Source organism: Aedes aegypti, chromosome 3 (genome assembly GCF_002204515.2).
Source record: "Aedes aegypti strain LVP_AGWG chromosome 3, AaegL5.0 Primary Assembly, whole genome shotgun sequence".
NCBI classification, from domain to species: Eukaryota; Metazoa; Arthropoda; class Insecta; order Diptera; family Culicidae; genus Aedes; species Aedes aegypti.
The window spans coordinates 57,081,430-57,106,041 of record NC_035109.1 but is presented as its reverse complement, the minus strand read 5'-3'; the positions used below and the strand labels follow the sequence as shown (position 1 = coordinate 57,106,041).

At 40.5% G+C, this 24,612-nt stretch overlaps 1 protein-coding gene across 4 annotated transcripts in view; it reads left to right on the top strand.

Annotated features, from left to right (window-relative positions):
* Positions 1-24,612, top strand: part of LOC5579882 (hemicentin-1) — a 609,400-nt gene that overhangs the window by 536,945 nt on the left and 47,843 nt on the right. For all 4 annotated transcript variants that reach the window (XM_021855614.1, XM_021855615.1, XM_021855616.1 and 1 more), the window contains 2 exons: positions 62-193; positions 19,771-19,868. In XM_021855614.1, the coding sequence (XP_021711306.1) occupies positions 62-193; positions 19,771-19,868 (230 nt within the window). The remainder of the gene's footprint in view (positions 1-61; positions 194-19,770; positions 19,869-24,612) is intronic.

The window sequence follows — 24,612 nt, the reverse complement described above, 5'->3', positions numbered from 1 at the left end:
TTCCGACTGCAGTAAGGGGTGATTGATGGTTTCAAATTTGTTTTTGGTTTCTTCTGTGCAGGAGAAGCGCAGTACACATCGTCGGTGTACACGATCGAGAACATGGACCGGCACAAGGGTGGAACCTACATCTGCACGGCTAACAACGGAGTCGGCCAGGTGGCAACCAGTCAGATCATACTGCATGTGCTGTGTAAGTATTGCTTGACTTTGGATCAAAGTTTTATTATGTTTCAAACAGATTTGACAAACAATCGTGAAAAGTCGCAACCGATCACATTAATGTACGTGTATGTATTTAGGAAACCACCATCCTAGCTTGAGTCTTGCTCTGTATGCGGTTCCACTTAACAGTACAGTAAATCTTTCATTATCAATCTGAATTCAACATACCATTGTATGAAGGGCCAAAATGGGGTGTGGCGGACCCGTAAGCAGAGACATTTACGCGAAACCCACGGGAAATAGAGAATCTCCTTCCAATAATATGAAAGCATAATGAAATGTGCAATACCTGTCAAGTTTTCCACGGGATGGTTTGTTATAAGAAGGGCCCGTCGAATCCATTTCAACTTTTGGGATAGAAGAACCCAACAACACTTTACGCTCGAAAACACCGAGAGCGTTGAAAGAGTCATACCGTTCAACGTCCACGCTTCGTGCCCGCAGAGAGCCACCGGAAGAATCAATGTTTTATACAGGGCGAGTCCGTAAAAGGCCCTATTCGCAGCCACAACACGTCTTTTCACTTCGCGGGAAACGTCGTTGTCACATGTCACAAGTGTTGCAAGGTATACTAATTCGTCAAGAAACTTCAAACACATCCCCATCAAACACTACCTCTGCACCTACACCACCATGCCTGACTCTATCACTGCCTGCAACCATGTACTTCGTTTTGGTAGAATTAATGGTCAGGCCTATCCTCGCTGTCTCCCTCTTCAGAGGCACGAAGGCCTCTTCCACTGACCTGCGATCGATTCCAATTAGGTCTATATCGTCCGCAAAGCCAAGGAGCATGTGCGACCTTGTGATAATAGTGCCATTTCTCTGCACGCAAGATCCCTCGAGTGCAATGTTGAACAGTAAATTCGAAAGTGCGCCTTCCTGCTTCAATCCGTCTAAAGTCTCGAACGTTGACACCTCGTCTGTGATCCGAACACTTGATTTCGAACCATCCAGCGTAGCACGAATCAGCCTTATTAGTTTCGCCGGAAAACCATTTTCAGGCATTATCTGCCAAAGCTCATTTCTTTTCACTGAGTCGTACGCCGCCTTGAAATCAATAAACAGATGGTGAGTCTGCAAGTTATACTCCCGAAATTTGTCTAGGATCATTCGCAAGCTAAACATCTGGTCCGTTGTTCAACGGCCCTCACGAAAACCAGCTTGGTATTCGCCGACGAAGGACTCCTCGAGCGGTCTCAGTCTGTTAAACAGGATGCGTGACAGAATTTTGTACGCCGAATTCAGCAGGGTAATTCCTCTGTAATTGGCACACTCCAGTCTGTGCCCTTTCTTATAGATTGGGCAGATGAGGCCATCCAACCAGCTGGTGGGCAATTCTTCGTCCTCCCATACCTTCAGAAGTACTCGGTTGATCGACTGGTAAAGCTGCTCGCTTCCGTGCTTGAGAAGCTCGACCGGGATTTCCTTCCCAGCAGCCTTACAGTTCTTCAGCTCGCTGATAGTATTTCTAACCTCTCCTATGGTCGGTGGGTCCACAACTTGATCGTGATCATTTATGTTCATCCTGTTCCTCGCTACATTTTCGTTCTCCCCGTTCAACAATTGCTGAAAGTGCTCCTTCCACCTGGCAGCCACCGCCGTTTTATTGGTCAGCGAATTTCCTTCTCGATTATTGCACATGGCGGGCACTGGTACGGTATTGTGCCGCGCACCATTGACCGTTGCATAGAATCTCCGCATATCATTCCGGTTCATGCTTTCTTGAGCGTCAGCTACCACACTTTCTTCGTGCTGCCTTTTCTTTATGCGGTGGATTCGCTTTTCTTCGGCTTTCGCTGCCCTGTACCGCTCTCTGTTCTGTCGGGTACCGGCCACAAGCATACGGCGACATTCTTCATGTCTGTCACTCTCTGGCATTCTTCATCGAACCAGTCGTTTCGTCTTCGTCGTTGACCAGTGCCGATCACTTTCCACGCCGTTGTTGTCACAGCTTCGTGGATAGGGTCCCACAGGCTGTCGACGTCTCCAGCAACGTTGATTCTTCCCAACTGCTCGTCTAGTTGCTGACGGTACTGCGCAGCTACCCCATCAGTCGACAAGCGTTGCATATTGAAACGCAGCGTTCTGTTTGTTGTGGGACTCGTGACGCTGGATAACCACGCCCGAATTTTAGCTACAACGAGATAGTGATCCGAGTCGATATTAGGGCCTCGGAAGGTCCTGACACCAATGGCATCTGAGAAATGTCGCCCATCAATCAGCACGTGGGTCTATTTGGGAGCAGTTATCGCCAGGTGTGTTTGCGGATATTCTTTCGTGCGAAGTAGGTACTGCTGATTGCTATCCCTCTAGCAGCAGCGAAGGTTACTAGCCGCAGGCCATTATCATTGGTAACAGAATGAAGGCTTTCCGTTCCAATGACGGGTCGGAAGAAATCTTCTTTCCCGATCTGCGCATTTGCGTTGCCGATGACTATCTTGACGTATTGTTTTGGGTACTCTGTAGGTCTTATCCAGGCTCTCATAGAACTCATCCTTCATGTCATCGGGCTTATCGTTCGTTGGCGCATATATGCTGATCAGGCTGTAGTTGAAGAACTTGCCCTTCATTCTCAACACACAGATTCGGTCACTTACCAAATTTCCACCGAATAAATCGCTTCATCTGCTTCCCAATCACTATGAAGCCAACTCCACGTTCTACTCTGTCGCCACCGCTGTAGTAGATGTGGTGCTTGAATGAAGTGTTGACGATGGGATCCACCGCTCGGAATCCGCGTTCTCCGGTTCTCAGCCAGCGTATTTCCTGGATCGCTGCCACGTTCGCGCCGACATTCCGCAGTTCACGAACCAGCAGCCCAACACGCGCGGGTTCATTCAAAGTTCTCACGTTCTAAGATCCAACTTTCCAATCGTTGTCCTCTATTCGTTGCCGGGTCTGTTGCCGTAAAATCAATCCGTTTGCTCTACTTTTGCCTTTCTTGGTTGGGAAGAGTCTTCGATAGGCCACCTAACCAGGGTTGCGCTACCTACATCGTACTAGAGGGGCTGCCTTCTCGGTGCTGACACGATACAGCATCGTCCGCTTGTTCTTTACATGATGACCACGGTCATAGCCATCACAACCATCCACCTTGATCAGTGCTTTGGACATGTAGCTCTGGTTCTCAATAGTTTCAAGTTCTTTCGGACATGCTACTATGGTGAGCCGTCATGCGCTAGCGGAGTTTATCCTCTATCCTAAAAATACATGAATTAAAAATATCTTTTGCAGGTACTTCTCGATGATCAACGGAAATGTTGCAGAAAATCTGTAATCAATTTTTGAATTAAAGGTTAAAATTGGCAAATAAATGTGCTTATTTAATGTGCAATCGAACTATAATGTTTAGTAAATTGACAATATCAAAGTTGATATATCAATCTCATTGAAATCGACTTTCAAGGAAGGAGTAGATCTACGCAAACCCCACAAGGTACTTTTCGGCACGATTCAAGTGAAAAGAAACAATTAAAATTATAAGAAATCCACCTTCTCGTTAAAGCATGCAATTACCTTACCGATTTCCTTCACCATCGGTGCAAATTGTTATTGCCAAGCCATTTCCATCGCAGTGTACCTTCATAAATAGCTTCATTTCGTCGTCCACGCCAACGACCAGCAGAACCAACCATGCCATTATAATTTTCGTCATTTTTCAAAACTTTTTTCACTTGAATTATTTGCTTCCCAGTTGTAAGGTTGGCTGTTTGGCTGCCCATTTCTTCACAGAGCAACATTACGTACCGTTCCCTTGTTTCATTTCGCATCGTCGCCCTAGGCGAAATTTATTACAAATTTGCCACCCGGCAACAATCAGCAACCTAGCGTGCCGAAAAAATAAGAAAAGTGTATAACTTTCGCGTGTTGAATAAGCTTATTTCTCGGGTTCCACCCGAAACAATAATGTCGAGTCCCGCGCGCCAGAAACTTGCCCGGAAGAGAAGCTCGGTTTGTTTGCGGTGAAAGTTTTAATATCATCATCATCATCATCACCTTACCACATCATTTGAGTCCGGAGCTCCTTTGTCGGTCGGTTGGGCCCTGAGTTTTCTTCTAGCAAGTTGGCCATCATCTCACCACAAGCCTGGGAGAAAAGGAAATGCAACTTCGGTACCGTAAATCGGGGGCAATTTGATCACTTTTTTACAGCTTATTATTACATATTACAATGAAACATAAAAATTGTGAAATTATTTTTGATAAAATCAGAATATTTCATTGATCCTAATCAATTTACTCAACAAATCTTTAATTAAATAAAAATAATAATAATTGAAGTGTTTATTTCATTAAAAATTTGTTGAGTAAATTGATTAAGATCAATGAAATATACTGATTTTATCAAATTAATTTCACAATTTTTTATGATTCATTGTAATATGTAATAGTAAGCTGTAAAATAGGGATCAAATTGCCCCTGATTTGCGGTATTCATACAATTTAGCTAAATATTAAAATGTTGAAAACTACACTCTGGGGAGAAATATAATGAGCCATATCATTATAGAACAGAAGGTTTTTAAATAAAACCCTTATCTATCAAATTTGGGTCCTCTATATCTGGAAAGGATGCTTGTGTATATCAACTTTTTGTTGCAAAATTGGTATCCTTATAGAACAACATAAGACAAAAAACTGTAATAAATGATGAATTTCACCCAAAATTACGGTACCAGGCGCGCATTTGGGTTTCGACGTTCAGCCCTCTGCCGAAAGGTCGCTCGCACGGCAACAAATTGTGTATCGTAATGGGGAAAAGTTTTCCATATCGGAATAAAAAGGGGTGTCTTTCGGTTCTCGTTTTCGGCTGACTTCATGTGGGAAACTGGTGGCAAAAGGTGTTAAAGTACTTCGTAGCTCTTTTTTCCTCTGTTTACTTTGTCATCGCCGTTTTGCTCAGTTTTGAATGGAATTTTGAAAGTTGTTAAAGGAAGGAACTTCGGTGAAATTTGGTTCGTTTGCTGGTTAGCTTTCGAATTTGTTTGTAGCTGAAGGCTTTGGGTTAAATTCTTCTGACATAAATGGGCGTTTCAATATAGTCAGAGTGTATCGATGCGCCAATAGCAGCGGGAATATAGCCTTGTGAATGGAAACAGAAACCACTCACGCTCAAATCTCAATAATTCAGTTGAGATCTGATTCGGAAAACTCTTGCTCATGTTTATGCAGTCAAACATAATTCAATCATAAACTCATTCGAAATCTGTCAAAATTCAATGTTATTGTTTACGTTAGAAAGTTTTGATATGTTTCTAGCGAAACCTGGGGAAATGAGACGGGGTTGGTGGTCTAATGGCTATCGCTTCTGCTTTGTAAGCAGAAGGTCGTGGGTTCAATCCCAGGCCCGTCCCTTTCATATATTTATAACACTCTTCCTAATAGCTGTCTTTCTCTATCTCTGTGCGTCATTATGGCGCAAACAGCGATAGATAAAACTTGATGTATCTATCGCTAGAATTAAATATATCGACTTACCACAGTGGTATCCATACGGTCGAATACCTCATCAATCAGTAACAAAACACTCCTACTTCCAAGGTAGCTGTGGTAAATGCAGGAGATTCTCCGGTTTTCTAGTAACAACGGCTAACTAAGTAACTTCCTTCCTCTCCCCGGTGGACATAAGGACGTGGCCGGCGTAGTGTGATTGTACATTGAAGATGGAAAAAGAGCTAGAACCCAAGCTTCATCTGATGAGTGTAACTACAACTCGTAGTGCAACTACGAAGTGTATGTTCCATGATCGTTGATCGTTTTTTTTTTTTCTAGCAAAACCTGGGGAAATACAAGCAAAATACAAGAATGAGTCGAACGGTTAGGACAACTCGCATGCATGATGTTTATGACTGTTGAGTTGCGTGAGCTAACACAAGCGTGATAAATCTCAATCATAATTCTAAACAAAAATAAGTATTTCACCATCAATGCACAATTCGCTTAAGATTCTGAAAGCTAACAAAAAGCTGATAAGAGCAGCTCAAAAAAGTAGGTGATCAATAGTTTTAACCCTATGAAATAAATTATTTTCTTAAGCATGTTCTACAATTCTGAAGTACATGATAGGTGCAATCAATGAAAACCTATTTCTTTGTACAACAGAGTAACAACACGGTGCCCCGACAGACCGTTATTATGCAAAAAAATTATCCATCAAATCTGAGCACAGGGCTCGATTTCTGAGTTCATTCTGCACTTCTGGGCCAATTTAAAAAAAAATCCTTAGTAGTTATCTCAAGAAATCTTTATTTGAGGTTTTTGACTTAAAAATTCAATATAATCCTGATTAAAATTTTGCAATAGCACTGAAAAAAAACTACTAAAACGCTTAAAAAGTTGAGCAAACTGTTCTCAACTAGTATGTAAAATGTTACCGTTGTTATTAACTGACTTAACATACCAGAGTTATCAAACAAAAAAAAAAAACACGAAAATGCTGCTCATGGCTCATATTTGATTATGAGTATTTATCACTATGTCATGGAAATTATAGGTCCAAAATGAAGAAGGGTATTTGAACTAACTGTCTGAAGAAAATATTAAATGAAGATTTTTTCAGCTTCAAAATTTTACATATTTTACTTTTTTTTTTAAATTTTTAAACAATATTGAAATTGAATTTTGATTTGTTTTAACGTAAGGAAAAAAGAAAACCATCAAAACGCCAAACATTTTTAAATGCTGGGATGTTCCATTTACTTTAATGCAACCTACCTTATATGTTAGGCTTTTTTTTTTTTTTTTTTTTTTTTTTTATTAAGGCATTCCGTGCTCGTGGCCACTACTGTGCCGGAATCGGTAGCTTCTTTATCGATACAGATCTATTTTTAACCTATTTATATTTACATCAACTTTCACTCTCTCCTACTCTTTCACTCTCACACCGAGCAGGTAGAAGAGAGCTCTGCTATTAGTGAGGCTAGCTGCCTGCGAAGAGGGTCAGTTTGTCTCAGTCACCATCTGATACTGACGGAGGATGAATGTGCTCCCCAAAGCACGCTCCTCCGTGCGGTGTCTTCTGGTGGCTGGACGGGTTTTTTTGTGGAGGGGCTGGGAATTGAATCCATGACCTTCCGCTTATGAAGCGAAAGCGTAACCTCAAGGCTACGGACCCCCCTATTTTTTTTTTTTTTTTTTTTTTATTTCGATATATAATTATGGTACCTTCCAAGTGGTCTCAGATATAAAAGAAATAAATTTGTTTTTCATTCTTTCTGTCTTTGCCTGTAATGTTTAGTTTTATAGCCTAAATTTGAAGACATAGTTTTCCGATCTATATCAGGTGATTCTTTTCTAATTAGGTCGCCAACAAAATTACATGGTCAATCAAATTTTGGTATCGTGATATTTGTTAATAGTTTAAGGCTTACGTTGCGGCAAAGTGAAGTTATTCAGAAAGATCAAGCTGAGGTTGGTAGAATTGAATACCGCCGGTTCAAAATTATTTCTGATTGACATATTTGACAACGTTTCAGAGCTAGAGCTAACATACTTGTCAAACTATGAACGAATGCAAAAATGGTCGGTTGACATAGGCGCTCAGCTAATAACTGTAGAAATGCTCCTAGAATAGCTGAGAAGCAGGTTTTGTCCCAGTTGCGTCGTAACGCCGGCAAGAAGAAAAACATATTTGGTCCATAGCTGTTTGGAGATGTATATTGAAATAGTGTTTATGAAACCTAGGGAGTCGAGAATGTCCATGGTTAGCGTGACATAATTTGTACTGCGCATCAATGAAAGGTCGTCGAAAATGGAAGATTTGGCTTTCCGGGTAATGGTGCATTCCGGTAAATGGTACATCCGGGTAAATGGTTATTCCGGGTAATGGTACATTCCGGTAAATGGTCTTCCGGTAAATTGCATTCCGGGTAATGGTATTCCGGGTAATGGTATAGAATCACATATTCCATCAAACTTCTAGAGTTGCTTGAGATAACTCGTTTCACGCATGCTAAAGTGTACGTCAATATTTCAACATTATTTTGCTTTTCACACGAAAAATGTGATTTATATACCAGGGGGCGATTTAAGAATTTATTGGTGACGATGGGGTGATAGTCCGGAAATAATTGGATAAACACTTTTTTTTCTTTCAACAATTCGTTCATTGACTTTCAATCTAAAGGACCCCTGAGTTTCTACAAAACAATGAAGGGCTATGCATAAACCACGTGATTTAATTTTAGAGTTTTAAGAACCCATTCTCATCACAATCATCGTGTTTTTTGTTCATACATTTTTTAAATATATTTGTTGTACCGTGGTACTGGGCCCATAAAAAATCACATGCTTTTATCGAGGGATCCCTTGAGATAATTTAATCAGAAATTTCTTCAAAAATACTGAATCATACTGAATCAAGTTTATACTGCTGCAAATACTTTTATATTGTAATCATCATTTACTTAAAGGATTGTGCTACTTTGCCCTGAATATTGATTCCCAAAATGTCGTTTCCTCGAACGCCAGTCCGCCAAATGTCTATTCTCCGAATACTCCGTTTCCCGGAACAGTCCGTTTCCCCAAAAAGTTTTTGGTATTCAGAATAATCCCAAATTCATACATTACCCAGACAACCAGAAGTCGCATAACAGTATACGAGCAAAGTCGTTTATTTGTACAAACTGCATCACTCCCGCACTACATGGTGGGTGAAATCGTTTGATCGATGAGCTTCCTCGCACAAAACGCTATTTTATGAGTTCATCTGTATGTTCCATTTCGTCCCGTATACTTGTACGAAGTAAGTTGGATCAATCCGTAGCAGCTGTCAAATAAACTTTGTTATCATAAATTAAGTCGCATAAGAGTACAGACTAATTCGCTATAAAATCTACACACTCGCATTGCATGTTATGTTTCATCATGTAAAATATGCCCGTATATCGCCTCCAATTTTGTACGTTTAAGGCCTTTTTGCGACATCTTCTACGTGAAACTTTGAACATACAAGCATCGCATAACGCAAAAGGTGATTTGATTATACGTACATTCTGGTTGTCTGGGTAGTGCACCCTTCTTTATTTGGTTGGATTCTATCGAGTTTCACCGCCCCCATAATATTTGGAAAAGGTCAAAAATGACCAACAATGATTGCTAATCGTTCTTTCTAGTTCAACCTTCCTGTAACTGAGGACTAATCTCGCGCCTTTATGAGCTCACTTGGGAAAATGGCATTCGGGGAACTGTAAAAACTATGGAATAAAATATATAAAACAACATATAACACACATTTCAACCGAAAAAAAACTAGTCAATATAATAAATAAATTGATCGGCATATACAATACGTTAACCACCATTGATCTTTATTGCATAACTCGTTCTCGCAAGACCAAACGACGCAAGTAAAGGATCAAACACTACTCTTCACTTGATAAACATTAATTAAGGTCATAAAGCAAACAAAATTTCATTGGTTTCCTTAAGGGCCTTAAGATGCAGTTGATCAACGTTAAACAAAGTTTAATTAATCCAGGGCGTTGATATAGATAAAAAATGATTGACTTCTTACTGGGCATTAAGATGCACTTGATCAATGTGGAAGTTGCACCCGATTTACATAGAATTAGGTCAAATTATTCCAGGGCGTTAATATAGTTGGAAATGAACGTTCAAAAAGATGGAATTTTTCCAATTGATGTCCTAGATGACGTTATGGTGTACTTTATATACATGAAGAAAAGTCAAATTAATCCAGGGCGTTTTTAAAGCTAGGAATTTCCAATTGATATTCTTCAGGGCGTTAAAATGCACTTGCTCTACGTACGATAAGGTCAAATTATTTTAGGGCGTTGATACATCTTTCAATTAGGGGCCCAGATAGCCATACCGGTAAACGCGCAGCTATTCAGCATGACCATGCTGAGGGTCGTGGGTTTGAATCCCACTGGTCGAGGATCTTTTCGTAAAGGAAATTTTCTCGATTCCCAGGGCATAGAGTATCATCGTACCAGCCACACGATATACACAAGCAAAAATGGTCAATCGGCAAAGAAAGCTCTCAGTTAATAACTGTGGAAGTGCTCATAAGAACACTAATCTGAGAAGCAGGCTTTGTCCCAGTTGGGACGTAACGCCAGAAAGAAGTAGAACATCTTTACAATTTGGTTTGATGTCATGCAGTCAAGATGCACTTGATGTTCATAGGATAAAGTCGAATTACTCTCCAGAGCGTTGGCACTGCTAAGAAATGGCAATTGGAAAGATCAACATGGAGTAAAGTAAAATTACTCCAGGGCGTTGATGTAGCTTGGCCGATTGATGCCATACAAAGCGTTAAGGTATTTCTGAACTATGTAAAATGAGGCCAAATTACACCATGGCGTTACTAACGCTAGGAATTTTACATTGATGTCCTACAGGGCGTCGATATGTACCTGATCTACGTGGAATGAGGTTCTGGGCGTAAAAACAGCTTGGAATTTTGAATTAATATCGAACAGGGCGTTCATATGACGCAGATTTACCTGGCATGAGGCTCATTACTCCAGGACGTTGATCCAGCATGGAATTTTCAATTGATGTCCTGCAGGGCGTTAAAATGCACCTGATCTACGTCAAACAAGGTCAAGTTAGTGAAGGGCGTTCATACATCTTGACATTTGTTCCACAGGCAGTTGAGATGTAGCTAATTTACATGGAACAAGGTCGAAACACTCGAGGGCGTTGAAAAAGCTTTGAATATTCAATTGATGTTCCACAGGGCGTAAAGATGTACTAAGGTCAAATAACTGCAGGGCGGTGATAAAGTTTGAATTTTCCATTGAGTCCTATAGGGCGTTGAGATGTACTCGGTCAAGGTAGGATTAGGTTAAATTACTCCAGGGCGATAGAGCTTGGAGTTTCTATTGATGTCATACAGGGCGTTAAAATGCATTTGATTTATATGGGATGAGGTCAAATTAATCCAGGGCGTTTATACAGCTTGAAGGTTTTGAATGATATTCTAAAGCTGATCTATATGAAACAAGGTCAAAATATACTAAGGCGTCGATACAGCTTGGAATTTCCAATTGATACAGGGCATTAAGATGCACATGATCTACAAAAGACAAGTTCAAATTAGTCAAGAGCGTTTATACCTCTTGACATTTGTCCCAGAGGGCGTTAAGATGTAACTGATCCACATGCGACAAGGTCAATTTACTCCAGGGCGAATTATCAATAAATGTCCCACAGGGCGATACAACGGATCTACATAAGACAAAGTAAAATTACTCCAGGGCGTTGAAACAGCTTGGAATCTTCAATTTTGATCTATGTGGAGTAAGGCAAAATTACTCCAGGGCGTTGATTGAACCTGGAATTTTCAATCGATGTTCTACAGGGCAATGGATAAGGTAAAATTACTCTAGGGCGTTGATACAGGTTAGAAATTTTGATTAATGTCTTATAGGGCGTTAGATTATTGTTGATTTCGCAAAGCTCAATCACATTATTTTTTTGACTTCGGTTATTTTTTTTTAAAAAACGTCTGAGAAAAGCTTCTTAGTCTTAGAAAACGGCCATAGACTAAATTAATTAATTCATTACGCGTGATAAAGATGGACAAATTATGGGTGAAATTATGAAAAAAATCCACGTGCTCGGCTGGGATTTGAACCCAGGACTCTTGTACGCTAGACGAGCGCTTTACCAACTAAGCTACCGAGCCACTTGGTGACCCAATAACTGATTGATTTCGCCGCCTCCAAAAACATGGCCATACGTAGTACCTACTTCCAGCACAGCCTCTCGTATCGGTACACCTGGAGATCACCCCAACAGACTGAATCGCAAATCGACCACGTTTTGATTGATGGAAGACACTTCTCGGATATTATAATTCTGGGAATCCATAATAAATTACATATTTCCCTAATCTCATCCAGCACTCCGAGGATGACTGCAGTAATCCATTGATGGCTCTACTCAGAAATAACTTTACAGTACAGTAATCATTCTATGAATATTTACAGTAAGCTCTTACAAAATCTGAATAGAGGAAACCGAAAAGAATTCCTTAAGAATTTTTTTTCATGAACTCCTCCATGAATATTGACACAAAATATGATCACAGAAAATGCCAGATACACAAACGTGCATCATAAATGTGTATAGTTTTTCTTTACCCAACCAAATTACTCTATTTGATTGGCATCAAACATATCCACTTCCTCTAACGAACTTTTCCGCGGAAATCACTTAAACATGTCCAATTTACCCTATGCCGCGTGGTCATGGATTTGTTTTCCGAAGAATTTCACAATCACCACATAATCCAACGCCACCCCCCCCCCCCTTCAGCGCTTTGATTTTCCCATGTTGAAACTTGACCAGCTGCCGGCCACTGATTAAGTGATAAGTGCAGGGTTTTATCGGTAGCTAATGCACGCGACACAAGAACAGCTAATGCGAAAACTGCAAATCCGTCACCCCTTTTACTTTTCCCCTCCCCATTAGACGGCGGAAAAGCTCGCACGGAAAACTCTCCTGGTTGAGTAATTTATGCAGCCAACCAAGCGGCGCCTTGCATGAGTACATCGCTTTTCGCTTTCGACTTCTGACTGACTGAACCAACAAAAGGCCTTCTCTCTTTCGTATTTACATGGGCTCACGTGTGTACACTTGACTGCCTCTTCGCAGAAGAGATTGATGCAGAGCGATAGTGGGAAAAGTGGTTGTTGTTAAAGGTTTGCGGCTTGCGATTATGCTTTTAAAATTATATGAAAAGGTCTGCAAAATGAAATTGTAAAATGGGTTTCTCAAATAAGAAACAACAAATTTGAAAATAAAATGTCTTCATTTTACCCTGACTCTATGCCATTAAAAACAAAAAATAAACTCAAAAGTCAATTCCGGCATCGAAAGAGGAAAATAAATAATTACTAACTAATTACGATAAAGCTCAAAAACTTGCTATTCAGTTTAAAAGCATGCAGAATTTAAATTTAGGACACACTAGTCTAACTGCAAATCAAGTAATTCAGGATTTCGAAAGCATTCTCAATCAAGAGAATGTTTTCGAAAATTCCTTGAGGAGTTTTTGTGGTAATCTAATATTTTTATGTATTCTTTTTTTAAGTATCGCATACCATTAGTTGTTCTCCTGGGGCATGAGGCGAAAAAGGTGCAATGCGCACCGAGGGGCGGTTTTCTTTGCGTGTTATGGAATTGGAAAAAATGCTTGTTGGGCGAAAGTGAGCAGTCGGAAGGCAACACGTAAAGGACAAACTAGGCGCAATTTATCGTACTTAACGGATGACTTTTACGTTTGGTAATTCTTTTTTTTTCTAACGGGTTTTGTATATCATGAGGACGCTATCGCTTCAGGCTCAGTTGGTTGGTAAACAGAGAATTAGTTACACGCAACTTAATTGAAATTTAATACCGGTCACTCAGCTGCAATTCATTTGGCGGTTACGGAAACATGGAACTTATTTTTTTGTCTGTAATAAATGGTAAGGAGTGGTCGGATGTGGCGTGGTTTGCTGTAGTTTCTGCTTTGTAGACAGAAGATTATGGGTTCAATCCTAGTAGCCATCCTTGCTCTCTGATTTGTTCTTTTCAATAATTTGTTCATCTATCATTTTTAATTGCATGTACATTAACAGTAATCGCTAGAAGGGGTAAAGTGGCTTCTTTTCTGAAGCTTGTAAAGCTTCTCTTCTGTAGCTTGGAAAACCTCTCTTCAGAAAATTGAGAATCTTCTCTTCATATTTGTTCACAAGCTTGAAACTTCTCTTCAGAAGCTTGAAAAGCTTCTCTTCAGAAGCATGGAAAGCTTCTCTTCAGAAGCTTGGAAAGCTTCTCTTCAGAAGCTTGGAAAGCTTCTCTTCAGAAGCTTGGAAAGTTTCTCTTCAGAAGCTTTGAGAGCTTCTTTACAGAAGCTAGGAAACCTTCTTTTTAGAAGCTTGGAAAGCTTCTCTTCAGTAGCTTGGGAAGCTTCTTTTCAGTAGCTTGGGAAGCCTCTGTTCAGCAGCTTGGGAAGCTTCTCTTCAGAAGCTTGGGAAGCTTCTCTCCAAATGCTTGGGAAGCTTCTCTTCAAAAGCATGGTAAGCTTCTTTTCAGAAGCTTGGAAAGCTTCTCTTCAAATGCTTGGGAAGCTTCTCTTCAAAAGCATGGAAAGCTTCTTTTCAGAAGCTTGGGAAGCTCCTCTTCAAAAGCTTGGAAAGCTTCTCTTCAGAAGCTTTGAGAGCTTCTCTTCAGAAGCTTTGAAAGCTTCTCTCCAGAAGCTAGAAAAACTTCTTTTTAGAAGCTTGGAAAGTTTCTCTTCAGTAGCTTGGGAAGCTTCTTTTCAGTAGCTTAGGAAGCCTCTGTTCAGCAGCTTGGGAAGCTTCTCTTCAGCAGCTTGGGAAGCTTCTTTTCAAATGCTTGGGAAGCTTCTCTTCAAAAGCATGGAAAGCTTCTTTTCAGAAGCTTGGGAAGCTTCTTTTCAGCTTCTCTTCAAATGCTTGGAAAGCTTCTCTTCAAAAGCATGGAAAGCTTCTTTTCAGAAGCTTGGAAAGCCTCTCTTCAGGAGCTTGGGAAGCTTCTTTTCAGAAGCTTGGGAAGCTCCTCTTCAAAAGCTTGGAAAGCTTCTCTTCAGAAGCTTTGAGAGCTTCTCTTCAGAAGCTTTGAAAGCTTCTCTCCAGAAGCTAGAAAAACTTCTTTTTAGAAGCTTGGAAAGTTTCTCTTCAGTAGCTTGGGAAGCTTCTTTTCAGTAGCTTAGGGAAGCCTCTGTTCAGCAGCTTGGGAAGCTTCTCTTCAGCAGCTTGGGAAGCTTCTTTTCAAATGCTTGGGAAGCTTCTCTTCAAAAGCATGGAAAGCTTCTTTTCAGAAGCTTGGGAAGCTTCTTTTCAGCTTCTCTTCAAATGCTTGGAAAGCTTCTCTTCAAAAGCATGGAAAGCTTCTTTTCAGAAGCTTGGAAAGCCTCTCTTCAGGAGCTTGGGAAGCTTCTTTTCAGAAGCTTGGGAAGCTTCTCTTCAGAAGCTTGCGAAACTTCTCTTCATAAGCTTGTAAAGCTTCTCTTCAGAAGTTTGGAAAGCTTCTCTTCAGAAGCTTGGAAAGCTTCTCTTCAGAAGTTTGGCTTTGAGAGCTTCTCTTCAGAAGCTAGGAAAACTTCTTTTTAGAAGCTTGGAAAGTTTCTCTTCAGTAGCTTGGGAAGCTTCTTTTCAGTAGCTTGGGAAGCCTCTGTTCAGTAGCTTGGGAAGCTTCTCTTCAGAAGTTTAGGAAGCTTCTCTTCAGAAGCTTGGGAAGCTTCTCTTCAAACACTTGGGAAGCTTCTCTTCAAAAGCATGGAAAGCTTCTTTTCAGGAGCTTAGAAAGCCTCTCTTCAGGAGCATGGAAAGCTTCTCTTCAGAAGTTTGGAAAGCTTCTCTTCAGAAGCTTTGAGAGCTTCACTTCAGAAGCTTTGAGAGCTTCTCTTCAGAAGCTAGGAAAACTTCTTTTTAGAAGCTTGGAAAGTTTCTCTTCAGAAGCTTGGAAAGCTTCTCTTCAGAAGCTTGGAAAGCTTCTCTTCAGAAGCTTTGAGAGCTTCTCTTCAGAAGCTAGGAAACTTTCTTTTTAGAAGCTTGGAAAGCTTCTCTTCAGTAGCTTGGGAAGCTTCTTTTCAGTAGCTTGGGAAGCCTCTGTTCAGTAGCTTGGGAAGCTTCTCTTCAGAAGATTGGGAAGCTTCTCTTAAAATGCTTGGGAAGCTTCTCTTCAAAAGCATGGAAAGCTTCTTTTCAGAAGCTTGGAAAGCCTCTCTTCAGGAGCTTGGGAAACTTCTTTTCAGAAGCTTGGGAAGCTTCTCTTCAAAAGCTTGCGAAGCTTCTCTTCAAAAGCTTGCGAAACTTCTGTTCATAAGCTTGTAAAGCTTCTGTTCAAAAATTTGGAAAGCTTCTCTTCAGAAGCTTGGAAAGGCTTTTCTTCAGAAGCTTGGAAAGGTTTCTCTTCAGAAGCTTGGAAAAATTCTCTTCAGATGCTTGGAAAGCTTCTCTACAGGTGCTTGGAAAGCTTGTCTTTAAGTCTTGAAAAGGTTGTCCCTTAGAAGCTTGAACTTCTTTTGAATTTTTAAATAAAACTTTCCCCAGCTTGCAATCCATGCAAAAACTGGTTCAAAACACTTAAGATTCGTATATCGCTCAGCAGGGTGCTGACTGACCATTCGAATCACCAACAAGCACAAATTCCCATAAAACTCCAAAAGTGTAATTTTTCATTTTCCGGCTTTCCCCACATGCACTTTCCACCATGTCGCAACGTCCTCGTCCACCCAACGTCAATAGGCACCTCACGACGAAACAACAAATAATTGTAATTTTTATGACCTGTTCGTGCCAAGTCGCCGTTTATTCTTTCGAACTAAAAAGCTACCGTTGCCCCTTTTCCGCCCATTGCCCAGTTGTATTGTTCGACGATGCAGTTTCAGAAAGGACGATTGTGACCGTGTCCCAGTCAAGTTTGGTCCGAAAATTGAAGAATTTGAGCAGAGGTGGGGATAAGTGTGGAAATCTCGCTGACACCTCACTCTTCTGTTATCATGATTTATAGGGCAGCATAAAAAGAACACATCAACACACACAGAAAGAAAACGAAAACCGAGCACAAACAGCACAACGGGTGCGAAACACTCGGGTTGGCTTTTCGCTTTTCTTTGTTGGGGTTTTGGGCGCTCTTGGGGAGCATACACCAGGGCTGAAATTGAATTAAACTTGTGTGGAAATGTATTCAAACCGTGTGAGTGGGGGGAAATGTCGGTGTGGGGGTGTTGCATCTCTAGCTGTGTTCCCGACCTGGTGTGATTCGGATCGGTGGGGGGTTGATTTATGAAAATCGTCGTTCCAGCGCACTATGGGTTATACAACAAAATTTCGCGACAGAATTACAAGCTTTTTCATAATGAACAAAAATCAAGCTTAAAGCAGGCTCGATAATTCTCGCTTCTCCTAAGAAGCGTGCTGTCTTTGCCTCTTTGTAAAGGAGCGAAAAAATTCTAAACAGAGAAGCACCGAAAATTGAGTGCGGAAAATGCGACACTAGGACGGTTCAAATTTTTGAAAAGTTTTGAAAATCAAATCTTCCATATCTTTTTCCTTATCATCCTTAGAGTAAGGTGGGGCAAAAGTTCGACCTTAGTGGTATAATCAAAGTTTCCAGGAAAACAATAGCAGTTAAAACAAAACAAATACCATACAGTGAACCTTCAACATATTGGCTACAATTTTGCTGAACAAACTTGTGTCAAAATATTTACTCATTTTAAGTTATAACAGTTTCAAAATTGATTGTCTTATTCGAACTTTTGCCCCACCGGTGGGGCAAGAGTTCGAATCTAGTCTGGGGCAAAAGTTCGCTGGCTAAAACACAAAATATCGATCTTTTTATGACAGACATACTTTACAACAGCCGTAAACTTAAGTTTGCCGAAAAATACACACTAAATTTTCATAAAAAAATTGACCAAAACCGGGTTTATTGTAATATACTCAAAAATAGCAGTTTTTCGCAAAACTAAGTGGAAATGTAAAATATTGATGACAGTTTGCACACGATCAGACAAATTTAAATAAATTTGAAGATAATATGTGGATTTTAGGTAATTTGCACATTTTTATACATGGGTCGAACTTTTGCCCCGCTGATTCGAACTTTTGCCCCACTATGGGCCAAAAATTGTTTTCAAGCATTTATGCAAAAACTAATACACCTCAAAGCAACCTTATGATTGGCCTAGAAACGCCCTTACATAAAATATTGAAATTTTTTTTATCTACAATTGGTTCCATGCAACGAAAGTTTGACCAAAAATTACAACATTCACGTCAAAACACAACAAATAGCCATAACTTTTCCAAATTTCAATCGATTTCTATGATATTTGGAGTAAGAGTCTCTTACTTGAATAGCATTCGAACCACAATGACATTTATAAGATTTGTTTTTAATTGAGCTAGAAATCTTAAAAAGAAACTCTTTTCCCACTCGAACTTTTGCCCCACTTTACTCTACCATAAAAATAGTTAGGGTAGGTGTACCAGTTATGGACATAGTGGTTCCCTATTTCGCCATACGGGATTACTTAAATGTCTTCACATTTTGAAAGGTTTTGTTTGTTTTAGTAGTACGATATAAGCTATATCTTGATGTTTAAACATTCAAAAAGATTTGAAATGTAAAATTTATCGAAATTTCACGTATGGCCAAATAGGGAACCACTATGACCATAACTGGTACACTTTCCCTATAATAAATCTTTGAGCTGTTAATTTGAATACCTATAAGTAGATGAAAAAACCGAATTTAGTACTATACCATTTAATTCCACTAGAGTTTGTATCCTTTGACAGATACGCGTATTTCGACCTCAACTGTAAGGCCGTCTTCAGTGCCGTGTACTAGACTCGACTTTGAGTCTAGTACACGGCACTGTGCAGCGCCCGCCCATTCATCTGTCTAGACTCTGGACACCTTCGGGGAAGTGGGCACAAACATGAAATATTGTCATCGGTCCGAAACGTGACTTGCGTGGTCGAGGATTTTGAATGACGTTTGACTTCTGAAATTGGAATGAATTATTCGCCCATTCTGGTTGGTCGGATCTTTTCAGAAATTCAATGCTTTTTCCTTGGTTGTGGTGGAAAATTTTCTTCGTTATAAGACTGATGGCTGTAGTTATTCGTAAGCATAGGCGCTAACAAGGTGATATGCTTTTTGTTCTTCTCATAACGTCTTCTCATAAGTGTCGTTCTCACAACACTGGAACAGTGCATGCATTCCAGCTTATGTGTTCAATGAACACTTCCACAGTTATTAACTAAGAGCTTTGCCAATGTTGCCATTTTCGCATTCGTATATCGTGTGGCAGGCACGATGATACTCTATGCCCAGTAATGTCAGGGAAATTTCCATTACGAAACGATCCTGGACCGATGTGGAATCGAACCCAGATACTTTCAGCATGGCTGTGTTTTGTAGCAGCGGACGTTACCACTAGGCTAAGGAAGGAACCTAATATGAAATGCATACCCCGCAACTCGTTTGCCAGTTTTACTCGACGTGGACCGCAAAAGTACCTTCTCGGACATTGCCATACTCTATTATTAAGCTCTGGGAAACTTCCTCTTGCATTGAATCAACCGCAGCAACTCTGAAACCGTTCCATCGCGAGCAATGTTCTACGCTAGAAGCTATTTCAACGGTCAACGGTAGCGAGTAGGAACAAAGTTTAAAATTAATTTAATCACACGACCAGCTGCATTCTATTGCAATTGTAGCCAGACGGGTATTCATTCGAAACTAGAAAGGTACTAGAACTATAAATGACTCTGAAGTATTGCAACAGCACCACCCTACTTATGTACTGTAGTTAAGTCGCAAACGTGACAATTTGCATTTCACCACTCGCAAGTCATAACCTTTAATTGCACGAGTTTCCGGTCCAGTTGCTCACTTCCCATAATGGTTGCGACTACCTGGAGGTCTAAGCTGTCCAGATGTTTAGCGTACCACTTACTGAAGTTTTACCCTCCCTCGGGAAGTATTGTAAACTGATTGCGAATTTCCGTCTTTTTTTCTCTCTCTTTGAAATTTAAATTACAGATCCCCCCGAGATAGCCGTGGAAAATCCAATTGTGTACTCTGGAGAAGGCCAGGAAGCCATGCTGGTGTGCATCGTGCACGGGGAGTCCCAACCGGAAGTAAGTATATTTAGCTTATAATTGTTGGATTTATGTGACTGTGAGCGCGTAATTTATTTTGCATAATTAACAGTTTATAAACTCTTTAATACGTCATAAAAGCATAATAAATGTAAAGTTCTTGGTTAGGGGAAAATTTCGAAGGTGATTGTATCAATGGGATAAGAATTAGTTAGCTTCTAGAGGTTTTGAAATTTTCATTTGGGTTTTCTTCAATTTCAGTGGACACTTGCCCAAATAGTGATATCAATCTTTTTATATGTCTAGCAATACGACACAAACAAAATCGATGAATAATTTAACATCTCAAATTAGGAAGATAGGAACTTGCTTTGATGAGAAAAAAAATTGAGTTAATATGAATGGCCATTTTTTGTTTCATCCCATTTTTTGTCATTCTCTGCTGTAAGATAGACCATCAGAAAGTCTCAGGTATCAGGTATCAGAAGGCCGGCTCCAAAGGCACGTTCCCCACCAGTTGGGAGATTTGTTCCATCGCCATATTTGTGCCTATTTCATCATCTACCCGATGGGAGAGGAAAGGGAAGGGAAAGATGGGAGGAAATAGGAGTTGGGTCCCTTGAAGAGGGAAGATCGCATAAGCGAAATGAGAGCATCTAGCTCCATACCACAATGGGTTCGAACAGCGCCCTAAAAAGGGCACTGCAAAACGCATGAGCGTAGAGAGCCTATAGCTCATTACCACAGCGGGTTAAGAATAACAGAATGTCCTGAAGATTCAGGCTTCTGAATTCAGTTTCACTTCATAAGTGTTTACCTAGTAATTGGAATCGCATTTGCGAAAAAAACTGGACAGTTACATATCAGGTGATACGAAGTTCCATAATCGGAGTCACAACTATCACATACAAATAAGTCAGCACGCTGAATATTTGCCATGTGATAGTTGAGTCGGCAGTGGCCTGTCAACGCTCTGACCAAGAGACTGCAATTCTGCTTTGACAGATTTGTTAAATACTTCGCCACCCTTAGAGATGGCTCAGTAATGTACAATTTTGTTTGACGACATGACTCCAAACTATTCCAATATTGCTTGTGCTGGGTTGCCGCCCAAGAGTTTATCTGAAGCTTCACCCAGCACTTCGAAATTGGAATAGCCGGCTCAGGGCCAATGAAGTCATGCGATGCTCCATCGCGAGCTAGCTCATTAGCCAATTCATTTCCAGCGATGGAAGAATGGCCAGATACCCAAACAAGGTTTACAGAGTTGACTGAATTCAGTTCCTCAATTTGAGTTCGACATACGATAACAAGCTTCGACCTTGAGTTGGCCGAAGCGAGAGCTTTTATAGCAGCCTGACTATCTGAACAGAAGTATATGACTTTACCCATTACGCGCTGATTGCACTCCACACATAAGAGCAAATATTTCCGCCTGAAAAACGGTGCAGTTTCTACCAAGTGAGTAAAACTGATTCAGCCTTAGCTCACGAGAATATACTCCTGCACCAGCTCTACCTTCAAGAAGGGAGCCATCAGTGTAACATACTATATTGTTTGATATACTTCTTTCCAAATAGCCAGACGTCCACTCTTCCCGTGAAGGGAATTGTGTGGTAAATGTCCTGTAAGGAAAGTTACAAGCAATTGTGAGATCACTTGGAGCAAGGACAATTTTGTCCCAATTCACCAAAAGTGGAAACAACGAAGTGTGTGTAGATTTACGATTCACTGGATTTTTCTCCAGTAGATCCAGGACCCATAAACGGTAAGAGCAAGAAAGTGCTTCTTGTTTAAGATATATGTGTAATGGCGCAACGTCGAAAATGGCCTCAAGCGCTGCTGTAGGAGTTGTAGAGAACGCACCAGACATCGCCATCAAGCACATCCTTTGGAGATGGCCCAATTTTGATTGGATTGTTCTCACTTCGCCCTTTTGCCACCACACAAGACATCCATATGCCAATATTTTTTTTTTGTTGGGGGTTGAAACTACTGCGTCCAATATTTAGAACTATTGTAGTATGTCCCAGTTTACTGTACATGTCACGCTAGCCGAACACCATTGATTAGACGATCAGCTGCTTACCATGACACGTTCCCAATCAGGTATGATATGGTTTATGAAACCAATCACCTTTCTCGGATCAGCAGACCAGATCTCACTGGGCTGTAAACAGCCGCTATCGAGAAACTTTGATCTGCGCCTGTATAATGCACCACAACTGCAAAGCAGATGTTCCGAGGTTTCACTTTCAATATTACAAAAGCGACAAATATCATTCTGAACCTGGCCAATTTTCTTCATATGATATTTGCTCGGACAGTGCCCAGTTACTAGGCCAGTGTATGTACAAAGAGCCCTCTTGTTGAGCTCTAAAATCTTTTTAGTTATATTTGCGTTAGGAGTTATAAATCTTTTAGACTGCACAGTTCGAACGAAACGTGTAAATTTCTGAGACATATAATGCACATAATTGGAGCGTGGAATATCATGGATATTTACATGATATGTCATGTAAACTTCAATTATATGTCATGTAATCTAGCAGGATTCTGAGTGATTACATGACATATAACACATGTTTACATGATTTCAAACTTAAATTTACATGACGTCATGTTTACATCGCCTAAATGAAGTTTACATGACGTGTAATCTTCATTTTTTTTAACTGTGTGGGTACACTTTTTGACATCCATCCAGTTGGTCATCACCTTTTGTTCTTCCCAGCACTTAAGTTCCATTTTTACTGCACAGTTTGGTATACCACAGAATGGTTCCGGGCCAACAAACTGTGAATTTGAGCCCCGTTTTGCAAGATCATCTGCCTTTTCATTCCCTTCAATGCCACAGTGTCCTGGAACCCAGTACAAATTTACCGAGTTTGATTCACACAACTGTCGCAACGAGAGAATACATTCCCAGACGAGTTTTGATGTACATTTATATGCACTTAATGCGTTTAGAGCTGCTTGACTATCAGAGAAAATACATATATTTGCATATCTGTATTTTCTTTTCAGACAGACATTCACACATTCAAGTATTGCAAAAATCTCAGCTTGAAACACTGTTGGCCAATGTCCCATTGCAACTGAAATATTTACTCCGGGTCCAAAGATCCCAGCCCCTGTATTTGTTCCAATTTTTGAGCCGTCAGTAAAGAATATGATTGAGCCTTCACGAACCGTGGGACCTCCGACATCCCAACTTGTACGCGTCATTTCGCTTACCTTGTAGAGAAAATCATAGTTGTCCTCAGGTCTCATCCAGTCTCCGTTCATACTCATCACCGGTCCTCTTTTAAAGTGTTGCAAAATGCTCAAGTGGCCAATAAGATCACCTGGCAAAACATTTTTAGACCTCTTAAGCCTTAGAGCACTTCTTTCCGCTTCTAATTGCACATATTCGTGCAAAGGCAGCAGATTGAGAATAGCATCTAACGCTTTCGATGGAGTGCTGCGCATTTCTCCCGTTATAGCAATGCACGCAAGTCTTTGAAGTTTAGCTAGTTTCATTCCTGCAGTAGCCTCCCTGGTTTTAGGCCACCACACTAATGAAGCGTAGGTAATTTTTGGTCGTATAATAGATGTGTAAATCCACATAATCATTTTTGGCCTCAAGCCCCACTTCCTCCCGACAGTTTTGGAGCATAACCATAATGCGTTGATCGCTTTATTAATCGTAGAGTCAAGATGCGCATTCCAGCTAAGCTTGGCATCTAAGATTACTCCCAAGTATTTTACCTGACTGCTAACTTGAATTTCAACTTCTCCAATCTTAAAAGATTTTAAGTTGACTTTCCTCTTTTTAGTGAATGGGACAATCACGATTTTTGACGGGTTAATGCTTAGACCCTCCTTTATACACCATGATTGGGTATACTTTAGGGCCTGCTGCATTCTTTCCGATATTATGTTGTCAAACTTTCCTCTTACTACGATGACTATATCATCCGCAAAGCCTACAACCTCGAAACCTTTAGCTTCTAAGCTTCTGAGAAGGTCGTCTACAACCAAAGACCATAAAAGTGGCGAAAGTACTCCACCTTGCGGACATCCTTTCGTCGCCCTTATGGTTACAGACGAACCACCCAGTTCTGAAGTGATTTCTCTTTTTGCTAGCATAGTATGAATCCAGTCGATAATGCATGTGTTGAAATTTCGTTTTTTTCATAGCATTTGCTATTGAAGAATATGAAGTGTTGTCAAAAGCACCTTCAATGTCCAAGAAAGAACAGAGTGCGATTTCCTTCACTGAAAGAGATCTTTCGACTTTATCTACCAGCGTATGAAGCGCTGTGACTGTCGACTTTCCAGCTTGATACGCATACTGATATTTAGACAATGGATATGTCTGCATGTAAGTTGAGTTTACGTAATCCTTCAATACTTTTTCCATAGTTTTCAACAGAACTGATGACAAACTAATGGGTCTATAAGATTTTGGGTTCGTTTTATCTCGTTTCCCAGGCTTAGGTATGAATATGACTCTTACCAACCTCCATTCTGATGGAATATAGTTCAATCTTAAACTTGCCTTGAAAATCTTCATAAGAGACGGAATCAGAACCGCTTCTCCGTTTTGAAGTAGTGCTGGAAATATTCCGTCCACACCTGCAGATTTATAAGGCTGGAAAGATCTCACTGCATTTTCCACTCTTGCAAACGTGAAGATTTTATCAGCTTTATCTGGTGTTGGATTTTCTATACTGCAGACCTCCGGTATGGTCTGCATAGAGCCTCCTTGCACTCCAGTATACTGTATATCCTCTCCTGA